Source organism: Hyla sarda, chromosome 8 (assembly GCF_029499605.1).
Source record: "Hyla sarda isolate aHylSar1 chromosome 8, aHylSar1.hap1, whole genome shotgun sequence".
Taxonomy (NCBI): domain Eukaryota; kingdom Metazoa; phylum Chordata; class Amphibia; order Anura; family Hylidae; genus Hyla; species Hyla sarda.
This window is the reverse complement of record NC_079196.1, coordinates 83,058,648-83,083,963: the sequence shown is the minus strand read 5'-3', so window position 1 is coordinate 83,083,963 and position 25,316 is coordinate 83,058,648. Positions and strand designations below refer to the sequence as shown.

Here is a 25,316-nt window from a genome sequence, read left to right as displayed (position 1 = left end):
ACACAAGCTGGAAGCAGAGAGGGATGATCACTGTTATGTGTACTGTGAAAAAAAAAAAAAAAAAACGAATATTCGTAATTACGAATATATAGTGCTATACTCCCGAATATTCGCGAATTCGTGAATATGCAATATTCGCGAATAAAATTTGTATTGCGAATATTCGCGAGCAACACTATTGAGCGGCATAGGCCATATTCGAATTCACGAATATTCGCGAATATATGGACGAATAGTCGTCATATATTCGCGAATATTTGCATATTCGTAATATTCTCGATTTATTTTCGCATATATGATAATTCGCATATGCGAAAATTAACATAGACAAAATTAACATAAGCGAAAATTCGCATATGCTTAAATTAGCATATGCAAATTTTGCATATGCGAAAATTTGCACACCAGTCTCACACAGTAGTATTAGAATCTTCTTAACACCACACGAGCTGGAAGCAGAGAGGGATGATCACTGTGATGTATACTGTGGGAAAAAAAAAAAACGAATATTCGTAATTACTAATATATAGTGCTATATTCGCGAATATGCGATATTCGCGAATAAAATTCGCATTGCGAATATTCGCGAGCAACACTATTGAGCGGCATAGGCCATATTTGAATTCGCGAATATATGGACGAATAGTCGTCATATATTCGCGAATATTCGCATATTCGTAATATTCTCGATTTATTTTCGCATATATGAAAATTCGCGTATGCGCACATTTACATATGCGAAAATTCACATAGACAAAATTAACATAAGCGAAAATTCGCATATGCGTAAATTAGCATATGCAAATTTTTGCATATGCGAAAATTTGCACACCAGTCTCACAAAGTAGTATTAGAGCCTTCTTTACACCACACAAGCTGGAAGCAGAGAGGGATGATCACTGTGATGTGTACTGTGAAAAAACAAAAAAAAACGAATATTCGTAATTACGAATATATAGTACTATATTCGCGAATATGCGCGAATTCGCGAATATGCGATATTCGCGAATAAAATTCGCATTGCGAATATTCCCGAGCAACACTAGCAGGGAGCCGTGTCTTGCCGGCTACTGCTGCTCGCGCTCTGATGCCCTGGCGTCTTACCTCATATCCGGTTCCGGCACCCGCACATCAGAGTTAATCCCGCCCCCGCTTGACGCTAGCAGAGGCGGGTATTAGGGAGGCCCGTGTTCACAGGGATTCCCCTCTGACTTCATCCAGAGTACCGCAAACTGATTGTAGCTGTCTATATAATGATATTTATAACGGTCTTGGTTATGACTCATTGCAAACACTGAAACGTTACCCTTAGCCAACGAGTTGCATATTAGGTGCCTTAACCTCTCACATTAATATGAGCAACCCATACGGTTTTAATATCCTCTATGGCCACTAATTACAATAGATTTAATAATGTTGATACTTCTAACCGATACGGACAATTGACCAAAAGGACCTGCATAGGGTAGATGTAAACATAACATGTAACAAATGTAGACCTGCATAGGGCAGAAGTAAGCATAATAAATAGGTGGAGTGTAGAGGCTATTTCTGAAGTGCATGTACCGATGGATAGCAAGATGGCAAAAAGGGGTTCAGCTAACAATAATATTTCTAATATCTTACACCACAAATAGTAAATTTGAAGAAATATTAAATGTATTTGTGGTGAGGAACTGTGTGGAAAAGCCTTGTGGGGTGTAGGCTAGTTGGGGTGTTGCTATTCTAGATACTGAAAGGGCGCTGTTAACCCTTGTCACACGTGACACCAGGGTGAGGGTTAAAACTCTGTATTTATGCTGGGCCTATCGCCACCCTTCCCAAGAGCGATAGGTGAGTGTGAAATAAATAGATTGTCCACAGCAGTGCTGAACTTGAAACTTGCAATAACGGTAACAGTCCAGATAAGGCTGGGTTCACACTACGTTTTGTCCCATACGGGAGCGCATACGGCAGGGGGGAGCTAAAAGCTTGCGCTCCCGTATGTGACCTTATGCGCTCCCGTATGTCATTCATTTCAATGAGCCGACCGGAGTGAAACGTTCGGTCCGGTCGGCTCATTTTTGCGCCGTATGCGCTTTTACAACCGGACCTAAAACTGTGGTCAACCACGGTTTTAGGTCCGGTTGTAAAAGCGCATACGGCACAAAAATGAGCCGACCGGACCGAACGTTTCACTCCGGTCGGCTCATTGAAATGAATGACATACGGGAGCGCATACGGTCACATACGGGATCGCGAGCTTTTAGCTCCCCCCTGCCGTATGCGCTCCCGTATGGGACAAAACGTAGTGTGAACCCAGCCTAACAAAGTCTATTGAAACAGCACAGCAGTGATTGACAGATGCTTAGGATCGGAAAGTTCGTTTTAGCTTTGGAGGATTGTATTTGCATATATCTGCCGGATTTAGGGGTTTGATTAGGTCCGGAGATCTTGCTGAGGTAGCAGGGAATTGTATGAACTATCCGTCTCTAGCGCAGGCTTAGGCCTAGTAATTTGTCTTGTAAGCTGCGGAGGTCCTATCTCACCCAGAGTCAGCAACCCAAGAGAGCGATCAAGATGACGCAGCTCCCTTATATGGGCAGGGGCTGGCCGTTTTGGATTGGTCCAATCAGCTGTCACTCACCGTTACATTGCATTGTGGGTGATCACATGTCATGAGAACCACCAAAGGTCCTTCAACAAACCATAGAGTTCTGAACTAAGTCACATGACCCGCAGGTCCTGCAACGCAAACAAGCTAGGAATCTTTAATAGACATATTTACATATTTATTTACATATATATTAACTAACTATGGGGTGACGAGGGACTAGCCAAGGTAGAGGACCCCCACTGTTCCTAGGGACTCTGTCTTTGGGGACCTCACCACAAGGTAACGTATGAAATATGGTACCGGGACACCATATATAAAATTAGGGTAACTGTATGGCTATCAGTTGGGGATAGATGTCAAGGTGGATATATACATCAAAATGTTACCATGTAGTTAGTGTAGAGTTATGATTACTCCCAGTCTATCAATAGGCAATAAATGTCATAGTGGATGTATAACGGAGATGTTAACACATAGTTATCACATAGTTATCTATAGGTACCAGAGACGGAGTGGGTGTAATAAACAGAACGGGAGGACCTGTCTAATACTAACGTGAGGGGTGTATAGTGGGGCCCTAGGGAGGTTCTATGTGGACCCTGTTGATCCCTACACTTGGACCCTTTACCTAGGCGGGGTGGCCGCCCTAAAAAGGGCGGTCCTGCTCTGGAACCTCCTACACATTCCTAGTCCACCCTCCCACTAGGAGATGTACTAACTCCTAGGGACTGACTACAGTCCTCCCTAACTGCCTCATACACATCTCCACACCCACTCCGTTATCAAATTAGCCCACTATAAAAAAACAACCAAAGTTTAATTGCTCATTTAACCCTCTCGGTGATGTTGTCCCCAACCCGTTAATCCATAGACTCTCACCTTGCTGGAGTGGTCGATCCATGTCCCTCCCTCTCTCTCTAGGGTGTCTTTGTAAAACTTCAATCCCTACGAATCGCAGCGAGGATACTTCTACTTTGTGGTAGGTATTGACATGATTGGCTATAGGTGTATCCCTAGAGTTCCTCACGTCCCCTGTATATGCGCCAAAATACATCTGCGGAACTCCTGTATAGTTTAACCTATGTATAATAGTGGGCATGTACGGAATCCAACATAAATTATGGATTTGGTAGAACAGTTTATGACATTTCTTACCGGTTTAATCGTGTTAGGTATCATTTCAGTTTGCTGAATGAAGTTGCAGGCACGACAGTGCCCGCATGCAAAGCACCCATTTTGGGGGTGGGGTGGGGGGGGGGCTCTACTATTGAGCCACTTATTTTCCCTAGGATCCATCGGTAAGTGACTCTTATAGGCCTCTCCGGATATCCCCTCTCTCTAAACTGACGCCTCGTGTCATCTGCTTGGGTCTTGTATTCACCCATTTCTGAACAGTTTCTCCTGAGGCGAAGATATTGCCCCCTGAGTATCCCTTTCTTCAGGGGCCCAGGGTGGCAACTCTCCCACCTCAGGAGACTGTTGATCGATGTTTTCTTACGAAAAACCGTACTCTGTAAGAGACCACCTGACCCCTTCGTAATTTTGACATCTAGGAATGCTAGCTCAATCTCGTGTGTCTCATATGTGAAGAAGAGGCCAATCTCATTGTTATTTAGAGACTGGACAAACTCACAGAAGTCCTCCAGGACCCTAGGCTGATAGCGGACGGCATTGATCGCGGTGCCGCGCGCTATTAACCCTTTAGACGCGGCATTCAAAGTTGAACGCCGCGTCTAAAGTGAAAGTGAACGCATGCCGGTTAGCTCAGGGAGCTGTTCGAGATTGCAAAATCGCGGGTTCCCGAACAGCTTACAGGACTGCCGGAGGATCCTTACCTGCCTCCTCGCTGTCCGATCGCCAAATGACTGCTCAGTGCCTGAGATCCAGGCATGAGCAGTCAAGTGGCAGAATCATCGATCAGTGGTTTCCTATGAGAAACCACTGATCAATGTAAAAGATCAGTGTGTGCAGTGTTATAGGTCCCTATGGGAGCTATAACACTGCAAAAAATAAGTGAAAAAAAAAGTGAAGATCATTGAACATCTCCCCTATTAAAAGTTTGAATCACCCCCCTTTTCCCATAAAAATAAAAAACAGTGTAAATAAAAATAAACATATATGGTATCGCCGCATGCGGAAATGTCCAAATTATAAAAATATATAGTTAATTAAACCGCACGGTCAATGGTGTATGCGCCAAAAAATTCCAAAGTCCAAAATAGTGAATTTTTGGTCACTTTTTACATCATGAGAAAATGAATAAAAAGCGATCAATAAGTCCTATCAATGCAAAAATGGTACCGCTAAAAACCTCAGATCACGGCGCAAAAAATTAGCTCTCATACCACTCCATATGCAGAAAAATAAAAAAGTTATAGGAGTCAGAATATGACAATTTTAAACGTATATATTTTCCTGCATGTAGTTATGATTTTTTCCAGAAGTACGACAAAATCAAACCTATATAAGTAGGGTATCATTTTAATCGTATGGACCTACAGAATAAAGACAAGTTGTCATTTTTACCGAAAAATGTACTATGTAGAAACAGAAGCCCCCAAAAGTTACAAAACTGAATTTTTTTTTTCAATTTTGTATTACAATGATTTTTTTTTTCCGTTTTGCCGTAGATTTTTGGGTAAAATGACTGACATCATTACAAAGTAGAATTGGTGGCGCAAAACATAAGCCATATGCATTTTAGGTGCAAAATTTAAAGAGTTATGATTTTTTAAAGGTAAGGAGGAAAAAACGAAAATGCAAAAATGGAAAAACCCCGGGTCCTTAAGGGGTTAATACAAATTCCAGTAGTTCTAGCACAAACCTTTTATGTTCCACATATTGTAGCCCCCTAGATGATGGATAGTATGCTACAGCTTTGAGTCCTATTTCATGTCTGATTGATGAATACAGTGCCTCCACATCTATGCTACATAAGTGTGTGTAGTCTTCCACACTCACTCCTTCTATCTTTTTGAGGAGATCTGTAGTATCTCGAAGATAGGACGGAAGTGTCTCCACAAATGGTCTCAGAATTTTGTCTATGTAGACCTCCACGTTTTGGCCCAATCCACCAATGCCAGATACTATAGGCCTCCCCTTTAAGGGGGCTAACCCTTTGTGGATCTTGGGGAGGGCATAAAACGTGGGGGGTCACTGGATGGTTAGGGATCAAGAACTCCCTCTCATTCCTATCTATCAGTTTGTTGGTAAATGCTCTATTCACAATTGTCACTAGTTCCTGCTTAAATTTACTTGTGGGGTTTTCTGATGTACCTCGTATGTGTTTTTATCATTGAGTAGGCTCCTGCATATCTTGATGTATAACTTGTTCTCCATAATTGCCAAGTTCCCTCCTTTATCAGAAGGTTTTATTAGAATATTCTTTTCACATTGCAATTCTTTTAGGGCTTTTCTCTCACCCCTGGATAAATTATCTTTCCATCAACAGGGGGGAAGGGTTCCAAGGTCCCTTAGAACTAGATCAAGAAATACATCAATATGTGACATCTCGCCAATGGGCAGAAAGGTTTTATTTTTTATTTTACAGTCAGAGTAGGGACCCTCATTTGTCTCCCCTTCATTAGATCCCATGAGTTCCACTAGATCTCTGGTGGTTCTCAATTCCTCGACTGTCAGACCCAATCCCTGTGCCTCTCTTTTTTCCCCCATCTTATGATATTTGTGCCATTTAAGTTTGCGGCCAAATAGACTCAAGTCTTTGGTCCACTCAAAGGGATCAAACCTGACAGTCGGGACAAAATATAATCCTTTCTGAAGCAATCTTGAATGAAAGTCCGTTAGCTGGTGTTCAGACAGATTAATAATTTGGGAGGCATATTCCCCTTTCCCTATTCCTAGGGATTTTGGGCAGGATGCAATTGTTAGGGATCCCTCTCCAAAAAAGATGAGGAGGCTGATGAGGACAAGGGAGCCACAAGTTCTATTATATCCTCTTGCCCTTCCCCTATTGTGATAACCTCTGCTCCTTCCTGATCTTCATCCCCTACATAGACAAATCCTGAGACCATTTGTGGAGACACTTTTGTCCTATCTTAGAGATACTACAGATCTTCTCAAAAAGATAGAAAGAGTGAGTGTGGAAGACTCCACACTCTTATGTAGCATAGATGTGGAGGCGCTGTATTCATCAATCAGACATGAAATAGGATTCAAAGCTGTAGCATACTATCTATCATCTAGGGGGCTACAGTTTGCGGAACACAACAGGTTTGTGCTAGAACTACTGGTATTTGTATTAACAAAAAACTATTTCATGTTTTATGTCCACACCTACCATCAATTAAGAGGGACGGCCATGGGGAATCCATGTGCCCCCTCAAATGCAAATATGGTACTAGGTTGGTGGGAGGCCACAGTCACCTTCTCGGACAAAAGGGAAAGATTCAGTGACCTAGAATTAGTGTGGGTCCGCTTTATCGATGATGTGTTCATTATGTAGGGGGGGGGGGCAAAGGAGGACTTCTGTGAGTTTCACATATGAGACACACGAGATTGAGCTATCATTCCTAGATGTCAAAATTACGAAGGGGTCAGGTGGTCTCTTACAGAGTACGGTTTTTCGCAAGGAAACATCAACAGTCTCCTGAGGTGGGAGAGTTGCCACCCTGAGCCCCTGAAGAAAGGGATACTCAGGGGGCAATATCTTCACCTCAGGAGAAACTGTTCAGAAATGGGTGAATACAAGACCCAAGCAGATGACACGAGGGGTCGATTTAGAGAGAGGGGATTTCCGGAATATGTTCTGAGTCAGGCCTATAAGTGGCTCAACAGTAGACCCCCCCCCCCCCCAAATGGGTGCTTTGCATGTGGGCACTGTCGTGCCTGCAACTTCATTCAGAAGACTAAAATGATACCTAACACGATTAAACCGGTAAGAAATGTCATAAACTGTTCTATCAAATCCATCATTTATGTTGGATTCTTTACATGCCCACTATTATACATAGGTAAAACTATACGGGAGTTCTGCAGGTGTATTTTGGAGCATATAGGGGACGTGAGGAACTCTAGGGATACACCTATAGCCAATCATGTCAATACCTACCACAAAAGGAGAAGTATCCTCGCTGTGATTCGTAGGGATTGAAGTATTACAAAGACACCCTAGAGAGAGAGGGGGGGACATGGATCGGCTACTCCAGCAACCTGAGAGTCGATGGATTTATGGGTTGGGGACAACATCACCGAGAGGGTTAAATGAGCAATTAGACTTTGGTTGTTTTTTTATAGTGGGCTAATTTGATAACGGAGTGGATGTGGAGATGTGTATTAGGCAGTTAGGGAGGACTGTAGTCAGTCCCTAGGAGTTAGTACATCTCCTAGAGGAAGGGTGGACTAGGGATGTGTAGGAGGTTCCAGAGCAGGACCGCCCTTTTTAGGGTGGCCACCCCGCCTAGGTATAGGGTCCAAGTGTAGGGATCAACAGGGTCCACATAGAACCTCCCTAGGGCCCCGCTATACACCCCTCACCTTAGTATCAGACCTCCCGTTCTGTTTATTACACCGACTCCGTCTCTGGTACCTATAGATAACTATGCGATAACTATGTGTTAACATCTCCGTTATACATCCACTATGACATTTATCCCCTATTGATAGCCTGGGAGTAATCATAAATCTACACTAACTACATGGTAACATTTTGATGTATATATCCACCTTGACATCTATCCCCAACTGATAGCCATAAAGTTACCATAATTTAATACATTTTAATATTTCTTCAAATTTACTATTTGTGGTGTAAGATATTAGAAATATTATTGTTCTCTGAACCCCTTTTTGCCATCTTGATATCCATCGGTACATGCACTTCAGAAATAGCCTCTACACTCCACCTATTTATTATGCTTACTTCTGCCCTATGCAGGTCTACATTTGTTACATCTTATGTTTACATCTACCCTATGCAGGTCCTTTTGGTCAATTGTCCGCATCGGTTAGAAGTATCAACATTATTAAATCTATTGTAATTAGTGGCCCTAGAGGATATTAAAAACCATATGGGTTGCTCATATTAATGTGAGAGGTTAAGGCACCTAATATGCAACTCGCTGGCTAAGGGTAAAGTTTCAGAGTGTTTGCAATGAGCCATAACCAAGACCGTTATAAATATCATTATATAGACAGCTACAATCAGTTTGCGGTACTCAGGATGACGTCAGAGGGGAATCCCTGTGAACACGGGCCTCTCTAATACCCGCCTCTACTAGTGTCAAGCGGGGGCGGGATTACCTTTGACGTGCGGGCATCAGAGCGCGAGCAGCAGTAGCCGGCAAGACACGATTCCCTGCATCACGTCAGGTTCTGCTCAGCAGCCTGACTACAATAGAGAGCAGCATCACAGTGAGTAACAGCACGGCTGTATAAACGTTTTCTCCACAGGGCATCAGAGATCTTTGAAACTAGCATTGTATATGTCTCCTCCGTTTCTAGGCACCAACATTGAGACGGATGGACATTTCCTGGTGCCAGGGACCAGATGATGCCTCTCTGATTTCATTTGCAGGCGGAGCTATATTTCTTGCATTAACAGGTTTATAAATGTGGCATGGGATAGTGAAACCAAGCTAATGCTACAACATATTCCGGAATAATAATTTTTATGCCATATGTTATCTACTGTATCTACAGGACATAATTTAAGTTTATTTGTGGTTTTTCCAGTACGGCTCTTTGCCATCCTGATGACATTGGTCGTGACAGACCAATAATTTAGCTGTCCAAATCGGGACTGACATATGTGTGGCTATTGTCCTTGGTCCAAGATTGGACTTGTTTGATGGATGTCATTTATGTAGGAATAGCTCAGATATGTAAATAGCCTGCCATTGGATACATTTTAATGGTGATGAGCTCACAAATTCTTTTTGGTGTATTTTAAGCAAAACTGATTAAATGTTATATTTTAGGCACTATCATTATTATTATTTGCTTTTGAGTCAACATGGGATTCATGCTTGTGTATGCTAGTCATTTTCTAAAAGATCCATGACCTGTGCGCTATGTGCCGACTATTGTGTATGCTATTTTTAGTCCAAATGTTTTTAACTCTGTCAAGTTCTATGTTCTTGTCCTTGATCTGGGTTTCTTTGGTATTTCTTGATTCCTGTTTGCATTACTTTGATATTTGTATTTGGAAGTTGCTGGAGCCTTGCTCAATGTATTGCCTTGCAAGTTGCTGTGTTTCATTTTTTGTGCAGCTTGTATTTCTCTGGGTCCTGGTGATTTCTTTGTTGTTGTTGTTTTAGCTACTAAATCATAGGGATATTGAAAGGTAAGTAAGTTTTACCACTTCTGGACTAAGTTTAGAGTTTAGGGAAAGATTAGGGAGAGTTAGGGTAAGCTCATGTATTAGTCTTTCTTTTCTTTCATTCCTGGCTGATGTTATTATGATTTGTCTACAAGTTATGGGGATTACCTGTGTACAAAGACACACATTTAGGAGCCAGGAAATGCAACTGCAAAAAATTAAGCCCAGCTCTGCTGTGTACTAGCCAGCTGATGTCATTCAGACTGGAGGTCAGATTACGTTTACATTACACAGCTGCCCATAATGAAAGGGTCCAAATTGTATGGATGCAAATAAACTGGAAAGAAACAAATTGCAAAGTGTTTGTATCCAAACAAAATAACCGGTGTGCTTCCTTAAACCAATTCGCAACTAGTGATGAGTGGCATTGCCCATATCCGAAATCGCGATATTTCGCAAATATATAGACAAATATTTGTACTATATTCGTGAATTTCGCGTATTCGTTATATTTGAATATTCGAGGAAGAAACCAGTGAGGGGGTGGGCAACTTTACTATTGGTTGCTAGGGATGTTGTTGATAACCTCTGACAAGTGTATTTGCATCCCCTCCCCTATTTTCACAGGAGGTGGTTTGGATCGTTAGTGGATCCAACATGTCACCCAGCCTGAGGTAGGTGAGTGTTTAGGGACCCATCCGATAAGAGGCCACCTCCGCGTGGTGGATGGGGGACACGTTTTGATCAAAAAGTGCGCTAAGAGCCTCCATTTTGTTGACCAAGTGTGCTGCTGCCATTTTCTTTTTTTACATGTTTTGTACTTGCCACAGCAGCGTGCACCCGTGTATTGGGTTTAGGTGCTGGCTACATTTTCAGTTTTTTTTTCTTTGCTGTGCAAATTTGGGGGGAGTGGCTCCCTCTGTAGCCGTGCATCCCCTCCCCTATTTTCACAGGAGGTGGTTTGGATCGTTAGTGGATCCAACATGTCACCCAGCCTGAGGTAGGTGAGTGTTTAGGGACCCATCCGATAAGAGGCCACCTCCGCGTGGTGGATGGGGGACACGTTTTGATCAAAAAGTGAGCTAAGAGCCTCCATTTTGTTGACCAAGTGTGCTGCTGCCATTTTCTTTTTTTACATGTATTTGCATCATTCTAATTGGCCTACAAGTGAAAAGAAGGAAAATGCGCATATGTGGAAAAAAGTGAATATTCGTAATTTCGCATATATAGCGAATATATTTGCAATATATATGTACAGGGGGAAACAGGTGCAAGGGGCCCTGGGGACACTGAAGGAGGCTGCCTGACAGGGCAGCAAGGGTACGGGGTACCATCTCCCGTACTGGGCCACCAAATTATTTTATGTGCTACCCATAGAGCACCAAGGATGGAAAATTATAACTCATAAGTATCCTAGACTTATCCTATAACTTGCTTATAAAACAAAAACAAAAAAAACTACAGTATATCACAGTAGAAAAGATAACTATGTTATAACAGCCTGTAAAGTGTTTGCATTATTTTTATGATGTTTCCATATCAACCTTATCTTTACAGATTGCAACAGATCCTTGGAGAAAAGGCTGATTCTGTCCGACTGAATGTGCATCTGAAATACTATTGTGTCCTTGCTTGCAAACACTAAGATGGAGTTCTGCCTTATTTTTTCTAAGTAACTTGAGTAATATAATAATTAATAATGTGATTTAGAAGAAAAGATACAAATTTTTTGTATGTTTCATTTAAAAAATTAATAAATAAACTTTATTATCATAAAGCGAAAACAATGTAAATACAATTGTGGCAGCCCTTGGGGGGTGTATGGTAGAGATGGTATGATGTTGGTATATGAGGGGTTAATATGAACCCAGTCACTTGTGACACCAGGGGGAGGGCTGGTATGCTTAATCTATGTTCCGGCCTATCGCCGCCATTCCAAGAAGCGATAGGTGCAATGAAATGACTGAAGGTCCACAAGTAGATTTAACTTGAACTTGAATAACTTTACTGCAGTGCTTGAAATATCCAATATGTAGTAACAGTCTCATATAACAGTTCTTAGGTTGCTTAGCGACTGGCAGAAGTTGCGGACCTTGCATGAAACTTATAGTCTCTGAATTTAGGGAATGATGTGCAGATCCGTCCGGATTTAGGGGAAATATTGAGTCCGGTGATACTGCAGAGTGCTTAGGGGATGATACACTCTATAAATTAGATCATTCAGCCGTTGCCGCAAGGCTCAGGCCTAACTCACTGCGATTACTGAGATATAGGTCTTCTCTCATCAAGAGCCAGGAGAAAGAGAGCGATAAGATGGCGCCGCTCCCTTATATGGGCAGGGGGCGTGGCGATCTTGATTGGTCCGAACGTCTGCCATTCACTTTACATGGTATCATGGGATTGCTTACATCACAGGACCTATATACATTGCTAAACCCAAGATGAGGCTAGAGATACCAAAGTGAGGCCTGGAACGCATCCAGAACAAGGCCCGGAATGCACCACATGACCCGAAGGCCCCGCGACACCATGGAAACCAGTAATTAACAATTTATATACAGAAATAATACTATATTAATACTATATACATTATTCTATGGATAAATTAGGAATCTATACACTATAATAGAGGCGACTAGGGGCGGACTGACCAACAGATATTACCAAGTCCTAGGGACTCTGGCTACGGGGCCCATAGATAAATAAGTACCGAATGAAATGCGGTACTGGGACACCACACAATGAGGTCAGTTAAGGGTACCCTCAGAAGTATCAAAATACAGTAAAGAATGACATAAGCGTATTACATATAAAATGCAACCCTGAGGTTTTTTCTTAACATGGAGTACAACAATATTCCTGACAGAAGGAGAAGGTGTTCCACTAAAGTTGCGCTAAACTGCGAGTTGATAATTGTGGTATGAAGCCACATCTATAGGAGACCACTTGGGAGATTCCTATGTGAGATCTGAGTTTCTCATTTGGGGCATAGCAATATCAGTGACAATATAAAAACAAATGACTAGAAAAGGGCTGACAATATAAAGACTCTTTCATTGATTCAGCTTACCAATAGTGCCTTTTAACCCCTTAAGGACCCAGCCCAAATATACCTTAAGGACCCAGCCATTTTTTGAACATCTGACCACTGTCACTTCAAGCATTAATAACTCTGGGATGCTTTTACCTTTCATTCTGATTCCGAGACTGTTTTTTCGTGACATATTCAACTTTATGTTAGTGGTAAAATTTTGTCGATACTTGCATCATTTCTTGGTGAAAAATTCCCAAATTTTATGAAAAAAATGAAAATTTTGCATTTTTTTTTACTTTGAAGCTCTCTGCTTATAAGGAAAATGGATATTCCAAATAAATTATACATTGATTCACATATACAATATGTCTACTTTATGTTTGCATCATAAAGTTTACATGTTTTTACTTTTGGAAGACATCAGAGGGCTTCAAAGTTCAGCAGCAATTTTCAAATTTTTCACAAAATTTTAAAAATCGGAATTTTTCAGGGACCAGTTTAGTTTGGAAGTGGATTTGAAGGGCCTTCATATTAGAAATACCCCACAAATGACCCCATTATAAAAACTGCACCCCTCAAAGTATTCAAAATGACATTCAGTAATTGTGTTAACCCTTTAGATGTTTCACAGGAATAGCAGCAAAGTGAAGGAGAAAATTCAAAATCTTCATTTTTTACACTCGCATGTTCTTGTAGACCTAGTTTTTCAATTTTTACAAGTGGTAATAGGAGAAAAAGCCCCCTAAATTTGTAACCCAATTTCCCTCGAGTAAGGAAATACCTCATATGTGTATGTCAAGTGTTCGGCGGTTGCAGTAGAGGGCTCAGAAGGGAAGGAGCGACAATGGGATTTTGGAGAGTGAATTTTTCTGAAATGGTTTTTGGGGGGCATGTCACATTTAGAAAGCCCCTATGGTGCCAGAAGAGCAGAAAACACCACATGGCATACCATTTTGGAAACTACACCCCTCAAGGCACGTAACAAGGGGTCCAGTTAGCCTTAACACCCCACAGGTGTTTGATAACTTTTCGTTAAAATTTGTAAATGGGAAAAAAAAATTCACACTAAAGTGCAGTTTTCCCCCCAAATGTACAATTTTTACAAAGGGTAATGAGAGAAAATGCCCCCCCAAATTTGTAACCCCATCTCTTCTGAGTATGGAAATACCCCATGTTAGGACGTAAAATGCTTTGCGGGCGAACTACAATGCTCAGAAGAGAAGGAGTCACATTTGGCTTTTTGAAAGCAACTTTTGCTGAAATGGTTTTTTGGGGGCATGTCGCATTTAGGAAGCCCCTGTGGTGCCAGAACAGCAAAAAATACCCACAGGGCATACTATTTTGGAAACTACACCCCTCAAGGAATGTAACAAGGGGTCCGCTGAGCCTTAACACCCCACAGGTGTTTGACGACTTTTCGTTAAAGATGGATGTGTAAATGAGAAAAAAAAATTTTTTTACTAAAATGCAGTTTTTCCCCTAAATTTTACATTTTTACAAGGGGTAATAGGAGAAAATTAACCCCAAAATTTGTAACCCCATTTCTTCTGAGTATGGAAATACTCCATGTCAGGACGTAAAATGATCTGCTGGTGAACTACAATGCTCAGAAGAGGAGGAGCGCCATTGAGCTTTTGGAAAGAGAATTTGTTTGGAATGGTAGTCAGGGGCCATGTGCGTTTACAAAGCCCCCCGTGGTGCCAGAACAGTGAACCCCCCCACATGTGACCCCATTTTGGAAACTACACCCCTCACAGAATTTGCAGTGGGTGCAGTGAGTATTTACACCCCACAGATCTTTGAAACAGTGGGCTGTGCAAATGAAAAATTAAATTTTTCATTTTTACGGACCACTGTTCCAAAAATCTGTCAGACACCTGTGGGGCGTAAATTCTCAATGTACCCCTTATTACATTACGTGAGGGGTGTCGTTTCCAAAATGGGGTCACATGTGTCGGGGGTCCATTGTTCTCGTACTATGGGGGCTTTGTAAACACATGTGGCCTTCAATTCCGGACAAATTTTCTCTACAAAATCCCAATGGCGCTCCTTCTCTTCTGAGCATTGTAGTTCACCCGCAGAGCACTTTAAATTCACATATGGGGTATGTTCTTACTCAGAAGAGATGGGGTTACAAATTTGGGGGGGGGGCTTTTTTCCTATTTTCCCTTGTGAAAATGAAAAATTTAGAATAACATCAGCATTTTTGTGAAATTTTTTTTTTTTTTTTCATTTTCCCATCCAACTTTAATGAAAATTCGTCAAACACCTGTGGGGTGTTCAGGCTCACTATACCCCTTGTCACGTTCCGTAAGGGGTGTAGTTTCCAAAATGGGGTTACATGTGGGTATTTATTTTTTTTGCGTTTGTCCTCTTCTGACGCACGTCACGCCGCCCACCGATCACCGTCGCTGCAGCCTCCGGATCGGTAAGTGGACGTCGGCGCCCGGTCCCCTTCGGTTCCTCATTCTGCCCCACCTATTGTGGTTGGGCAGGACCAGGAAAATGAAAGTTAACCCCCCCGGTCTGCTATTGGTCGTCGCCTCTGACGATCAATACCAGACCAATAGCAGGGATAGGAGGGGTGGCCTGCCACCTCACTCCTATGCCTACAGGGGGATCGTGGGTGTCTTAGACAACTGCGATCCCCCTTATATTCCTGGGTCACCGTGTCACCATAGACCCGTATGACCCGGAATCGGCGCAAATCGCAAGTGTGAATTCACTTGCGATTTGCGCCGATCGCCGACGGGGGGGGTCTGATGACCCCCCCTGGGCATTTGCGCGGGGTGCCTGCTGATTGATATCAGCAGTCACCCTGGCCCGGTCCCCACCTGGCACACGGCTGGGACCGAAATGCCGCGTCTAAAGGGTTAATAGCGCGCGGCACAGCGATCAATGCCGCGCGCTATTAGCCACGGGTCCCGGCCGTTGTTAGAGGCCAGGCCCGAACCGCTATGACGCGGGGCCACGCCGTGGCCCCGCGTTATAGATCGGGAGTGGACACATGACGTTCCAGTACGTCATGTGTCCACTCCCGATCTATAACGCGGGGCCACGGCGTGGCCCCGCGTCATAGCGGTTCGGGCCTGGCCTCTAACAACGGCCGGGACCCGTGGCTAATAGCGCGCGGCATTGATCGCTGTGCCGCGCGCTATTAACCCTTTAGACGCGGCGTTCAAAGTTGAACGCCGCGTCTAAAGTGAAACCGAAAGCATGCCGGCTAGCTCAGTGGGCTGTTCGGGATAGCCGCGGTGAAATCGCGGCATCCCGAACAGCTGACAGGACAGCGGGAGGGCCCCTACCTGCCTCCTCGCTGTCCGATCGCCGAATGACTGCTCAGTGCCTGAGATCCAGGCATGAGCAGTCATGCGGCAGAATCATCGATCACTGGTTTCTTATGAGAAACCAGTGATCAATGTAAAAGATCAGTGTGTGCAGTGTTATAGGTCCCTATGGGACCTATAACACTGCAAAAAAAAAGTGCAAAAAAAAAGTGGATAAACATCATTTAACCCCTTCCCTATTAAAAGTTTGAATCACCCCCCTTTTCCCATAAAACAAAAAACACAGTGTAAATAAAAATAAAAATAAACATAAATGGTATCGCCGCGTGCGGAAATGTCCGAATTATAAAAATATATCGTTAATTAAACCGCACGGTCAATGGCGTGCGCGCAAAAAAATCCCAAAGTCCAAAATAGTGCATTTTTGGTCACTTTCTATATCATGAAAAAATGAATAAAAAGCGATCAATAAGTCCTATCAATGCAAAAATGATACCGTTAAAAACTTCAGATCACGGCGCAAAAAATGAGCCCTCATACCGCCCCATACACGGAAAAATAAAAAAGTTATAGGGGTCAGAAGATGACAATTTTAAACGTATAAATTTTTCTGCATGAAGTTATGATTTTTTCCAGAAGTGCGACAAATTCAAACCTGTATAAGTAGGGTATAATTTTAATCATATGGACCTACAGAATAAAGGTAAGGTGTCATTTTTACCGAAAAATGTACTACGTAGAAACGGAAGCCCCCAAAAGTTACAAAATGGCGTTTTTTTTTTCAATTTTGTCTCACAATGATTTTTTTTCCCGTTTCACCGTAGATTTTTGGGCACAATGACTGACGTCATTACAAAGTAGAATTGGTGGTGCAAAAAATAAGCCATCATATGGATTTTTAGGTGCAAAATTGAAAGAGTTATGATTTTTTAAAGGCAAGGAGCAAAAAACGAAAATGCAAAAACGGAAAAACCCCCGGTCCTTAAGGGGTTAAGTACCAGGACGTCAAGGCGTATCCATACGCCCTAGGTCCTTAAGTGGTTAATGCCTCAAAACAATACCAGGGGGTATATTTGAAGTGTGCCATACTTTGCATATAGTTCCTTATTGGGAAGGGTGAGTAATAATTAGTAAAAAAAAAAAAAAGAGAACGAACATAGTGAATATGCGAATTTCACGAACATAGGATGAATATTCATCCATATATTCGCAAAATATTTCGAATTCGAATATGGCCCCTGCCGCTCATCACTATTAAAGGAGCACTCCAGAATAGAAAAATTGTCCTCCATATTGCTGGCAGTAAAAAAAAAAAAAGAGGTACATACCTTCCTTCGTTCCCCGGTTGCCTCCGGTAACACACTCCGGTCTCCGCCGTGATCCTCTTCCTGGCTACCGGTGGTCAGCGAGTCATACTGCACTCAGCCAATCACCAGCTGCAGCGAAGTCCCGACTAGGCCGGCGATAGGCTGAGCGGCAGTGTGACATTTTTGGCCCCGGCAGCAGGTGCAGTATGACTCACCGACCACCGGCAACCAGGAAGAGGATCGCGGCGGAGACTGGAGTGGGTTACCGGAGGTATCGGGGGAGCGAAGGAAGGTATGTACCTTTTTATTTTTTTACTGCCGGCAGTATGGAGGACAATTTTTCTATTCTGGAGTTTTCCTTTAAAGGGTACCTCTCATCAAATAAACTTTTGATATATTTTAGATTAATGAATGTTGAATAACTTTCCAATAGCATGTTAGTGAAAAATATGCTTCTTTCTATTGTATTTTTCCCGATCAGTCCTGTCAGCAAGCATTTCTGACTCATGCTGGAGTCCTAAACACTCAGAGCTGCCAGCCTGCTTTGTTCACAGCCAAACAGGCTGTGAACAAAGCAGGCTGGCAGCTCTGCGTGTTCTCCTTTGTGAACAAAGCAGACTGGCAGCTCGTAGTGTTTAAGACTCCAGCATGAGTCTGAAATGCTTGCTGCCAGGATTGGTAGGGAGACCCCTAGTGGTCATTTCTTCAAAGTGGAAAATTAAATAGAAGGAAGCATATTTTTTAGTAACATGCAATTGTAAAGTTATTCTGCATACATTAATCTATAATATATCAAAAGTTTTTTTGATGAGAGGTACCCTTTACTATTTCCTTCTGCAGGGTAGTGGCTGGTTCCTAAAGAATTTTCTGAATGCCAGGTGCAGAGGTGGCTTCAAACTTTGGCCTTAGGCAATACTTGATCATGAGGCCCTGTGAATTTAAAGGGGTATTCCGGCTTTATACATCTTATCCCCCATCCAAAGGATAAGGGATAAGATGTATGATTGCAGGGGTCCTGCGATCTTGGTGCAGCCCTCGACATTCTGTAACGGACGCTGCCTCCGAGAGGGGGTATTGGGAATAATATGTATAAAGCCGGAATACCCTGTATGCATCAACGCTGCTCATACGGGAAGCACACAGGAGTTTCTCAAGGGTTAGGGTTCAAAAGTTATAACTCCACACCAGGACGACATATTACTACTGCAAAGACTTATACCATCATACTGTTATTATATACAATCCCCTATGCAGAGACCAATAACACCACTATACAGGGGATGAATGATTGCATCACACCATGACCACTATCATTATCATATATATTATAGGATATTACTTCCATACTGATACCGAATAAAACCACAATACACAAACCAGTATCACCAATAACACAGGGGACAAATTTTTGTACCACACCATGACTACACAGTACCACCACATAGTGACTGGATAATACCACCATACTAATACAAAAAAAAAATTAAAAAAAAAACACTGTATACAGACAGTGGTGATCTTAGTTGTACAGAAGCTCTGCTGACCATATCAGTGATTACACTTACATCAGGTGACTCCCAGGTTACGTCTTCTCTAATTGGAGTCCTTCATTTTCCTTTTTCTTCTCCGTCTGGCTCAGACCATCATGACAATTTCTTCTAGCCACAACTCGTCTCCACAGAACCTGCCAGACAATATTTTAGGCTCCGCATTTGGTGCTACAACAGCATGTTAGTGTAAAAAATTAAGATTTTTACTTTTGACCTTCACTTTGCTGCTATTCCTGTAAAACACCTTAAGGGTTAACAAACTTTCTGAATGTCATTTTGAATACTTTTAGGGGTGCAGTTTTTTACTGTCATTAGTTGGGGATTTCTAACATGATGGCCCCTCAAATCCACTTCAATCTGAACTGGTTCATTCCTCTGGTAGCTGGAAAGATAAGGATGATTGGTGCAGTCCGAGACAGCGCCAATTACCCTTGACTGGCAGGAGTGAGGAGGCACTGTTGCCACCTCTCGATCACACTAATTGGTCGGTCGGAATTTACTGACCAATCAGGGCTCCTGGCGGGGATTTTAACACCTTTTTCCGTTTTTGCACTTAAGTTTTTTCCTCCTCACCTTCTAAAAATCATAACGCTTTCAGTTTTCCACCTACAGACCTATATGAGTTCTTGTTTTATGCGCTACCAATTTTACTTTGTAATGACTTCAGTCATTTCACCCCAAAATCTATGGCAAAACAACCAAAAAAAGTATTTGTGGGTCAAAATTGGAAAACAAAGAAAACATTTTTTGTAATTTTTAGCGGCTTCCATTTCTACGCAGTGCGCTTTTCTGTAAAAATGATACCTTATCTTTATTCTGTAGGTCCATATGGTAGGTACCCCATTTATGTAGGTTTTATTTTATTTTATGACTTAAAAAAATTATAACTACATGCACCTATATTAGTGTGTTTAACCCCTTAAGGACTCAGCCCATTTTGGACCTTAAGGACTCAGACAATTAAAATTTTACGTTTTAGTTTTTTCCTCCTTGCCTTCAAACAATCATAACTATTTTATATTTTCATCCACAGACTAGGATGAGGGCTTGTTTTTGTGCGACCAGTTGTCCATTGTAATGCTATCTCTCAATTTACCATAAAATGTATGGCACAGCCCAAAAAATACTATTTGTGTAGGGAAATTAAAAAGAAAACTGCAATTTAGCAAATTTTGGAAGGTATCGTTTTCACGCCGTACAATTTACGGTAAGAATGAAATGTATTCTTTATTCTTTGGATCAATACATTTAAAATGATACCCATGATAACATAAAATCGCAAACTTTTTAACCAAATTAGTACATTTAAAATCTCCCTATTTTGAAGCGGTATAAACGGTGGTATGAGGGCTCATTTTTTGCGTCGTGATCTGTACTTTTTATTGAAACCATATTTGCTTATATAAAACTTTTCATACATTTTTAATCAATTTTTTTGGAATAAAATGTTATAAAAAATATAAATTTTGGACATTTCTTTTTTTACGTTCACGCCGTTCATCGTACAGTATAATTAACATTATATTTTAATAGTTCGGATACCAAATATGTATATTAAATTACATTTTTTACACTTTTTGGGGGTGAAATAGGGAAAATTGGACAATTTACGTTTTTATTGGATGAGGGGGTTTTTCCAATTTTTTTTACTTTTATTTTTACACTTTAATAGTCCCCATAGGGGACTATTTATAGCAATCACTCGATTGCTAATACTGTTCAGTGCTATGCATAGGGCATAGCACTGATCAGTGTTATCGGTCATCTCCTGCTCTGGTCTGCTCGGTCGTAGACCAAAGCAGAAGACAGCAGCAGCGCTGCGGGCGATCCGATCATCCATTTTAGTAACTGCAATGCTGCAGATGCCGTGATCGGTATTGATCACGGCATATGATGGGTTAATAGCGGACATCCGCAGAATCGCGGATGTTGGCCATTACCTGGGGGTCCCTGGCTGCTATCAGTAGCCAGAAGCTGCCGCGCCTGACCCAAGCATCACTCCGATGCTCGCGGTTATGTATAGGACGTAAATGTACATTCTGGTGCGTTAAGTACCACATCACCATGACGTACATTTACGTCCTGTGTCGTTAACGGGTTGAAATTGTCATCTTCTGACTCCTGTAACTTTTTTATTTTTCCACATACGGGGCTATATGAGGGCTAATTTTTTTTAGTTTTTGTTACCCTTTTTGTTTTGATGGCAATTTTTTATTGCTTTTTATTATATTTTTCGGGTATAAAAAATGCCTAAAAATATGCAATTTTGGACTTTGGAATTTTTGGACTTTGGTGTTATCTGTGCTCGATTGCTCCAGCCTGGTGAGCCAGGCTGGATCATTGGAGAGCAGATCATATGGCGAGAAAGCAGGTAGGGACCCTTCCGTCATCCTGTAAACTGATCAGGACACCATGGTAATCCCAATCAGCCTGACTGAGCTGCCTATTTACCTATTCACCCTAAACAGTGGATCGACAACCACGGTGATGGTCCCTTCCTAAATAAGTGATGGAAGTCACTGTCAACAAAATAAACTACAAAATGGAAACAAGTCGGGATACAGTCAGGAAGCACACAAACTAACAGAATTAATACTAAACAAACACACACAATTAGTCAAAGTCCACTAGCCGAGTCTATACCAGGAGTTGTCAAAAAGTGCCAACTCATCAATACAAGAGAAGAGTCAGGAATCCAAGACAGAAAGTCACAAATACCAGGAAAACAGAATACAGGGTAAATACGCTAGCATACAGGAGTAAATCTCTTTTACAGGAAAGGTAGAACACACTGCAGGCTTATATAGGCAGCCAGACAGGTGCTCTCATCAAGGTCAGCTGACTTAGCCCAGACAGCTAGGCGTAGCCCAGCAACCAAAAGAAAACACAGTACTGAATAACCCTATGGGTTCTGACAGTACACCCCCCCCCCCCTTTAGGAGGGGCCACCGGACACTTAAATTTGGGTTTGGGTTTGTCCAGATGAGAGTCATGGAATTTTTTTGACCAAGGTGGAAGCATGAATGGAAGAAGCTGGAATCCACGACCAAATATTGGACATAATTTTATTTTGCACCCCATGACTGTCCAATATTTTGGAGACTTCATACTCCAGTTCCCCATCGATTTCAACTGGAGAAGAAGATCAGAAACAGGAGATTGTGTAGGAAAATACATTTTAAAGGGGTACTCTGCTCCTAGACATCCTATCCCCTATCGAAATGATAGGGGATAAGATGTCTGATCGTGGGGGTCCTGCCGCTGGGCACCCCCGCGATCTCGGCTGTGGCACCCCGCTGTCATCACTGCACAGAACAAACTCGCTCTGTGCATAATGACAGACGATACAGGGGCCGGAGCATTGTGACGTTACGGCTCCACTCCCTCCTGACGTCACATTCTGCCCCCTCAATGCAAGTCTGTGGGAGGGGGCGTGGTGGCAGTCACCACCCCCTCCCATAGAATTGCATTAAGGGGGCGGGCCGTGATATCATGAGGGGGCAGAGACATGACATCACGATGCTCCGGCCCTTGCATCGCCCGTCATTACGCACAGAGCTAGTTTGCTCTGTGCAGCGATGACAGTGGGGAGCTGCAGCCGAGATCGCAGGGGTCCCCAGTGTCAGGACCCCTGCGGCCAGATATCTTATCCCCTATGCTTTGGATAGGGGATAAGATGTCTAGGGGCGGAGTACCTCTTTAAGTAAGGAGCAATGGAAAACATTATGGACCTTAAATGAACTAGGCAATTTCAATCTATAACAGAAAAATGGTGACATACCATATTGTGCCTGAATGACACAGCGTGGAGGTGGCGGCAGCATGAGGAGACCATATAGTGTCTGAATGACACAGCGGGGAGGTGGCAGCAGCATGAAGAGAACATATAGTGGCTTAATGACACAGCCTGGAGTTGGCGGCAGCATGAGGAGACCCTATAGTGCCTGAATGACAGAGCATGGAGGTGGAGGCAGCATGACGAGACCATATAATAGCTGAATGACCCAGCATGGAGGTGGCAGCAGCATGAGGAGACCATATAGTGGCTGAATGACACAGCCTGGAGGTGTCGTCAGTATGAGGAGACCATATAGTGGCTGAACAACACAGCATTGAGGCGGCGGCAGCATGAGGAGACCATATAGTGGATGAATGACACAGTGTAGAGGTGGCGGCAGCATGAAGAGAACACATAGTGGCTTAATGACACAGCCTGGAGTTGGTGGCAGCATGAGGAGACCATATAGTGCCTGAATGACACAGCGTGGAGGTGGCGGCAGCATGAGGTGACCATATAGTGGCTGAAGGACACAGCGTGGAGGTGGCGGCTGCATGAGGAGAACATATAGTGGCTTAATGACAAAGCCTGGAGTTGGCAGCAGCATGAGGTGACCACAAAGTGGTAGAATGACACATCCTGGAGTTGGCCGCAGCATATAGTGGCTGAATGACACAGCCTGGAGTTTGCGTCAGCATGAGGAGAACATATAGTGACTAAATGACACAGCCTGGATGTAGCGGAAGCATGATGAGACCATATAGTGCCTGAATGACACAGCATGAAGCTGGCGGCAGCATGAGTAGACCATATTGTGCCTGAATGACACAGCGGGGAGGTGGCGGCAACATGAGGAGACCATATAGTGGCTGAATGACACAGCGTGGAGGTGGTTGCAGCATGAGGAGACCATATAATGGCTGAATGACTCAGCATGGAGGTGGCGGCTGAATGAGGAGAACATAAAGTGGCTTAATGACACAGCCTGGAGTTGGCAGCAGCATGAGGTGACCACATAGTGGTTGAATGACACAGCCTGGAGTTGGCCGCAGCATATAGTGGCTGAATGACACAGCCTAGAGTTTGTGACAGCTGAATGATACAGCCTAGAGTTGGCGGCAGCATGAGGAGACCATATAGTGGCTTAATGACACAGCCTGGAGTTGGCGGCAGCATGAGGAGAACATATAGTGGCTAAATGACACAGCCTGGAGGTGGCAGAAGCATCAGGAGACCATATAGTGGCTGAATGACACAGCCTGGAGGTGGCGGAAACATGAGGAGAACATATGATGGCAGTATGAGACAGCTTGGAACTGGCATCTGAATGAGGAGAAGATCTGGTGGCAGAATGAGACAGCTTGAGCTGGCATCAGCATGAGGAGTATCTATGGTGGCAGAATGAGACAGCCTGGAGGTGGCCTCAGAATAAATAGAACATATGGTGGCAGAATGAGACAGCCTGGAGGTAGCATCAGCACAAGGAAAACATATGGTGGCAGAATGAGACAGCCTGGTGGTGGCAGCAGCAGCATCAGAAGTCCTGAAAGTGAACCGGTGACAGAGTGGTGCAGTGGGTGGAAATGCTAGTACCAGGTGACGAAGGTGGGTGAAAAAAGGAGAACTTCACACATCAGATGTGTGGCATCAGGCGGGTGGCCGGATCAGAATAGTAGCTGAGGCAGGTAGGCAAAAGAAAACGGTATCTTTTGTAAAAGTGTTAGTGTGCAAGTATTGAGGATATGCATGTAAAACTTAACTTTTAGTAATATGCTTTGAATATATGGACCCCCAAATTCTTTTTAAATCAAACAAAAGGAAAGGTGTGCAAAAAACACCATGTGCCACCTACACCACCAAGTATTGATGTGATGCAAAGACCTCTAGAAGGTGGCAGGGAACAATGGTCCATTGTAACCGGTGGGGGGTACAGGCTTCCCCTGTAAGGCCCTACTCTCGCATTATTAATTCCCTTCTTGGCAAGTGTTACCCACCTTAAAAAGGGCGGCCCCACACAGGAACATCTACCTATTTCCCTCTACAAACACTGCCATTGTGGGGCCACCCTTTTTAAGAAGAGTAACACTTTCCTCGAAAAGATAGAAGGGAACAATGTATTGTCCATTGTAGAAGGTGGGGGTAAAAACTTCCCCTGTAAGGCCCTACTCTCGCCCTATTAATTCCCATTTTGGCAAGTGCCACTTACCCTAAAAAGGGCGGCCCAACACAGGAAACTCTCTCTATTTCCTCCTAAAAACCCTGGGAAATGGCAGTGTTTGTAGGGGGAAATAGGGAGAGGTTCCTGTGTGGGGCCGCCCTTTTTAAGGCGAGTAACACTTGCCATGAAGGGAATTAATAATGTGAGAGAAGGACCTTACAGGGGAAGTTTTTACCACTACCGGTTACAATGGACAATAGGTTGTTCCCTTCCACCTTTTAGAGGTCTTTGCATCACATCAATACTTGGTGATGTAGGTGGCACATAGTG

At 43.0% G+C, this 25,316-nt stretch overlaps 1 protein-coding gene across 1 annotated transcript in view; it reads left to right on the top strand.

Annotated features, from left to right (window-relative positions):
* LOC130284952 (putative methyltransferase DDB_G0268948) overlaps window positions 1-11,593 on the top strand; it is a 139,841-nt gene extending 128,248 nt beyond the window's left edge. The window contains exon 7 of the mRNA XM_056535935.1: window positions 11,430-11,593. Coding sequence (XP_056391910.1) covers window positions 11,430-11,517 — 88 coding nt within the window. The 3' untranslated portion in view covers window positions 11,518-11,593. The remainder of the gene's footprint in view (window positions 1-11,429) is intronic.
* Window positions 11,594-25,316: the final 13,723 nt, after the last annotated feature.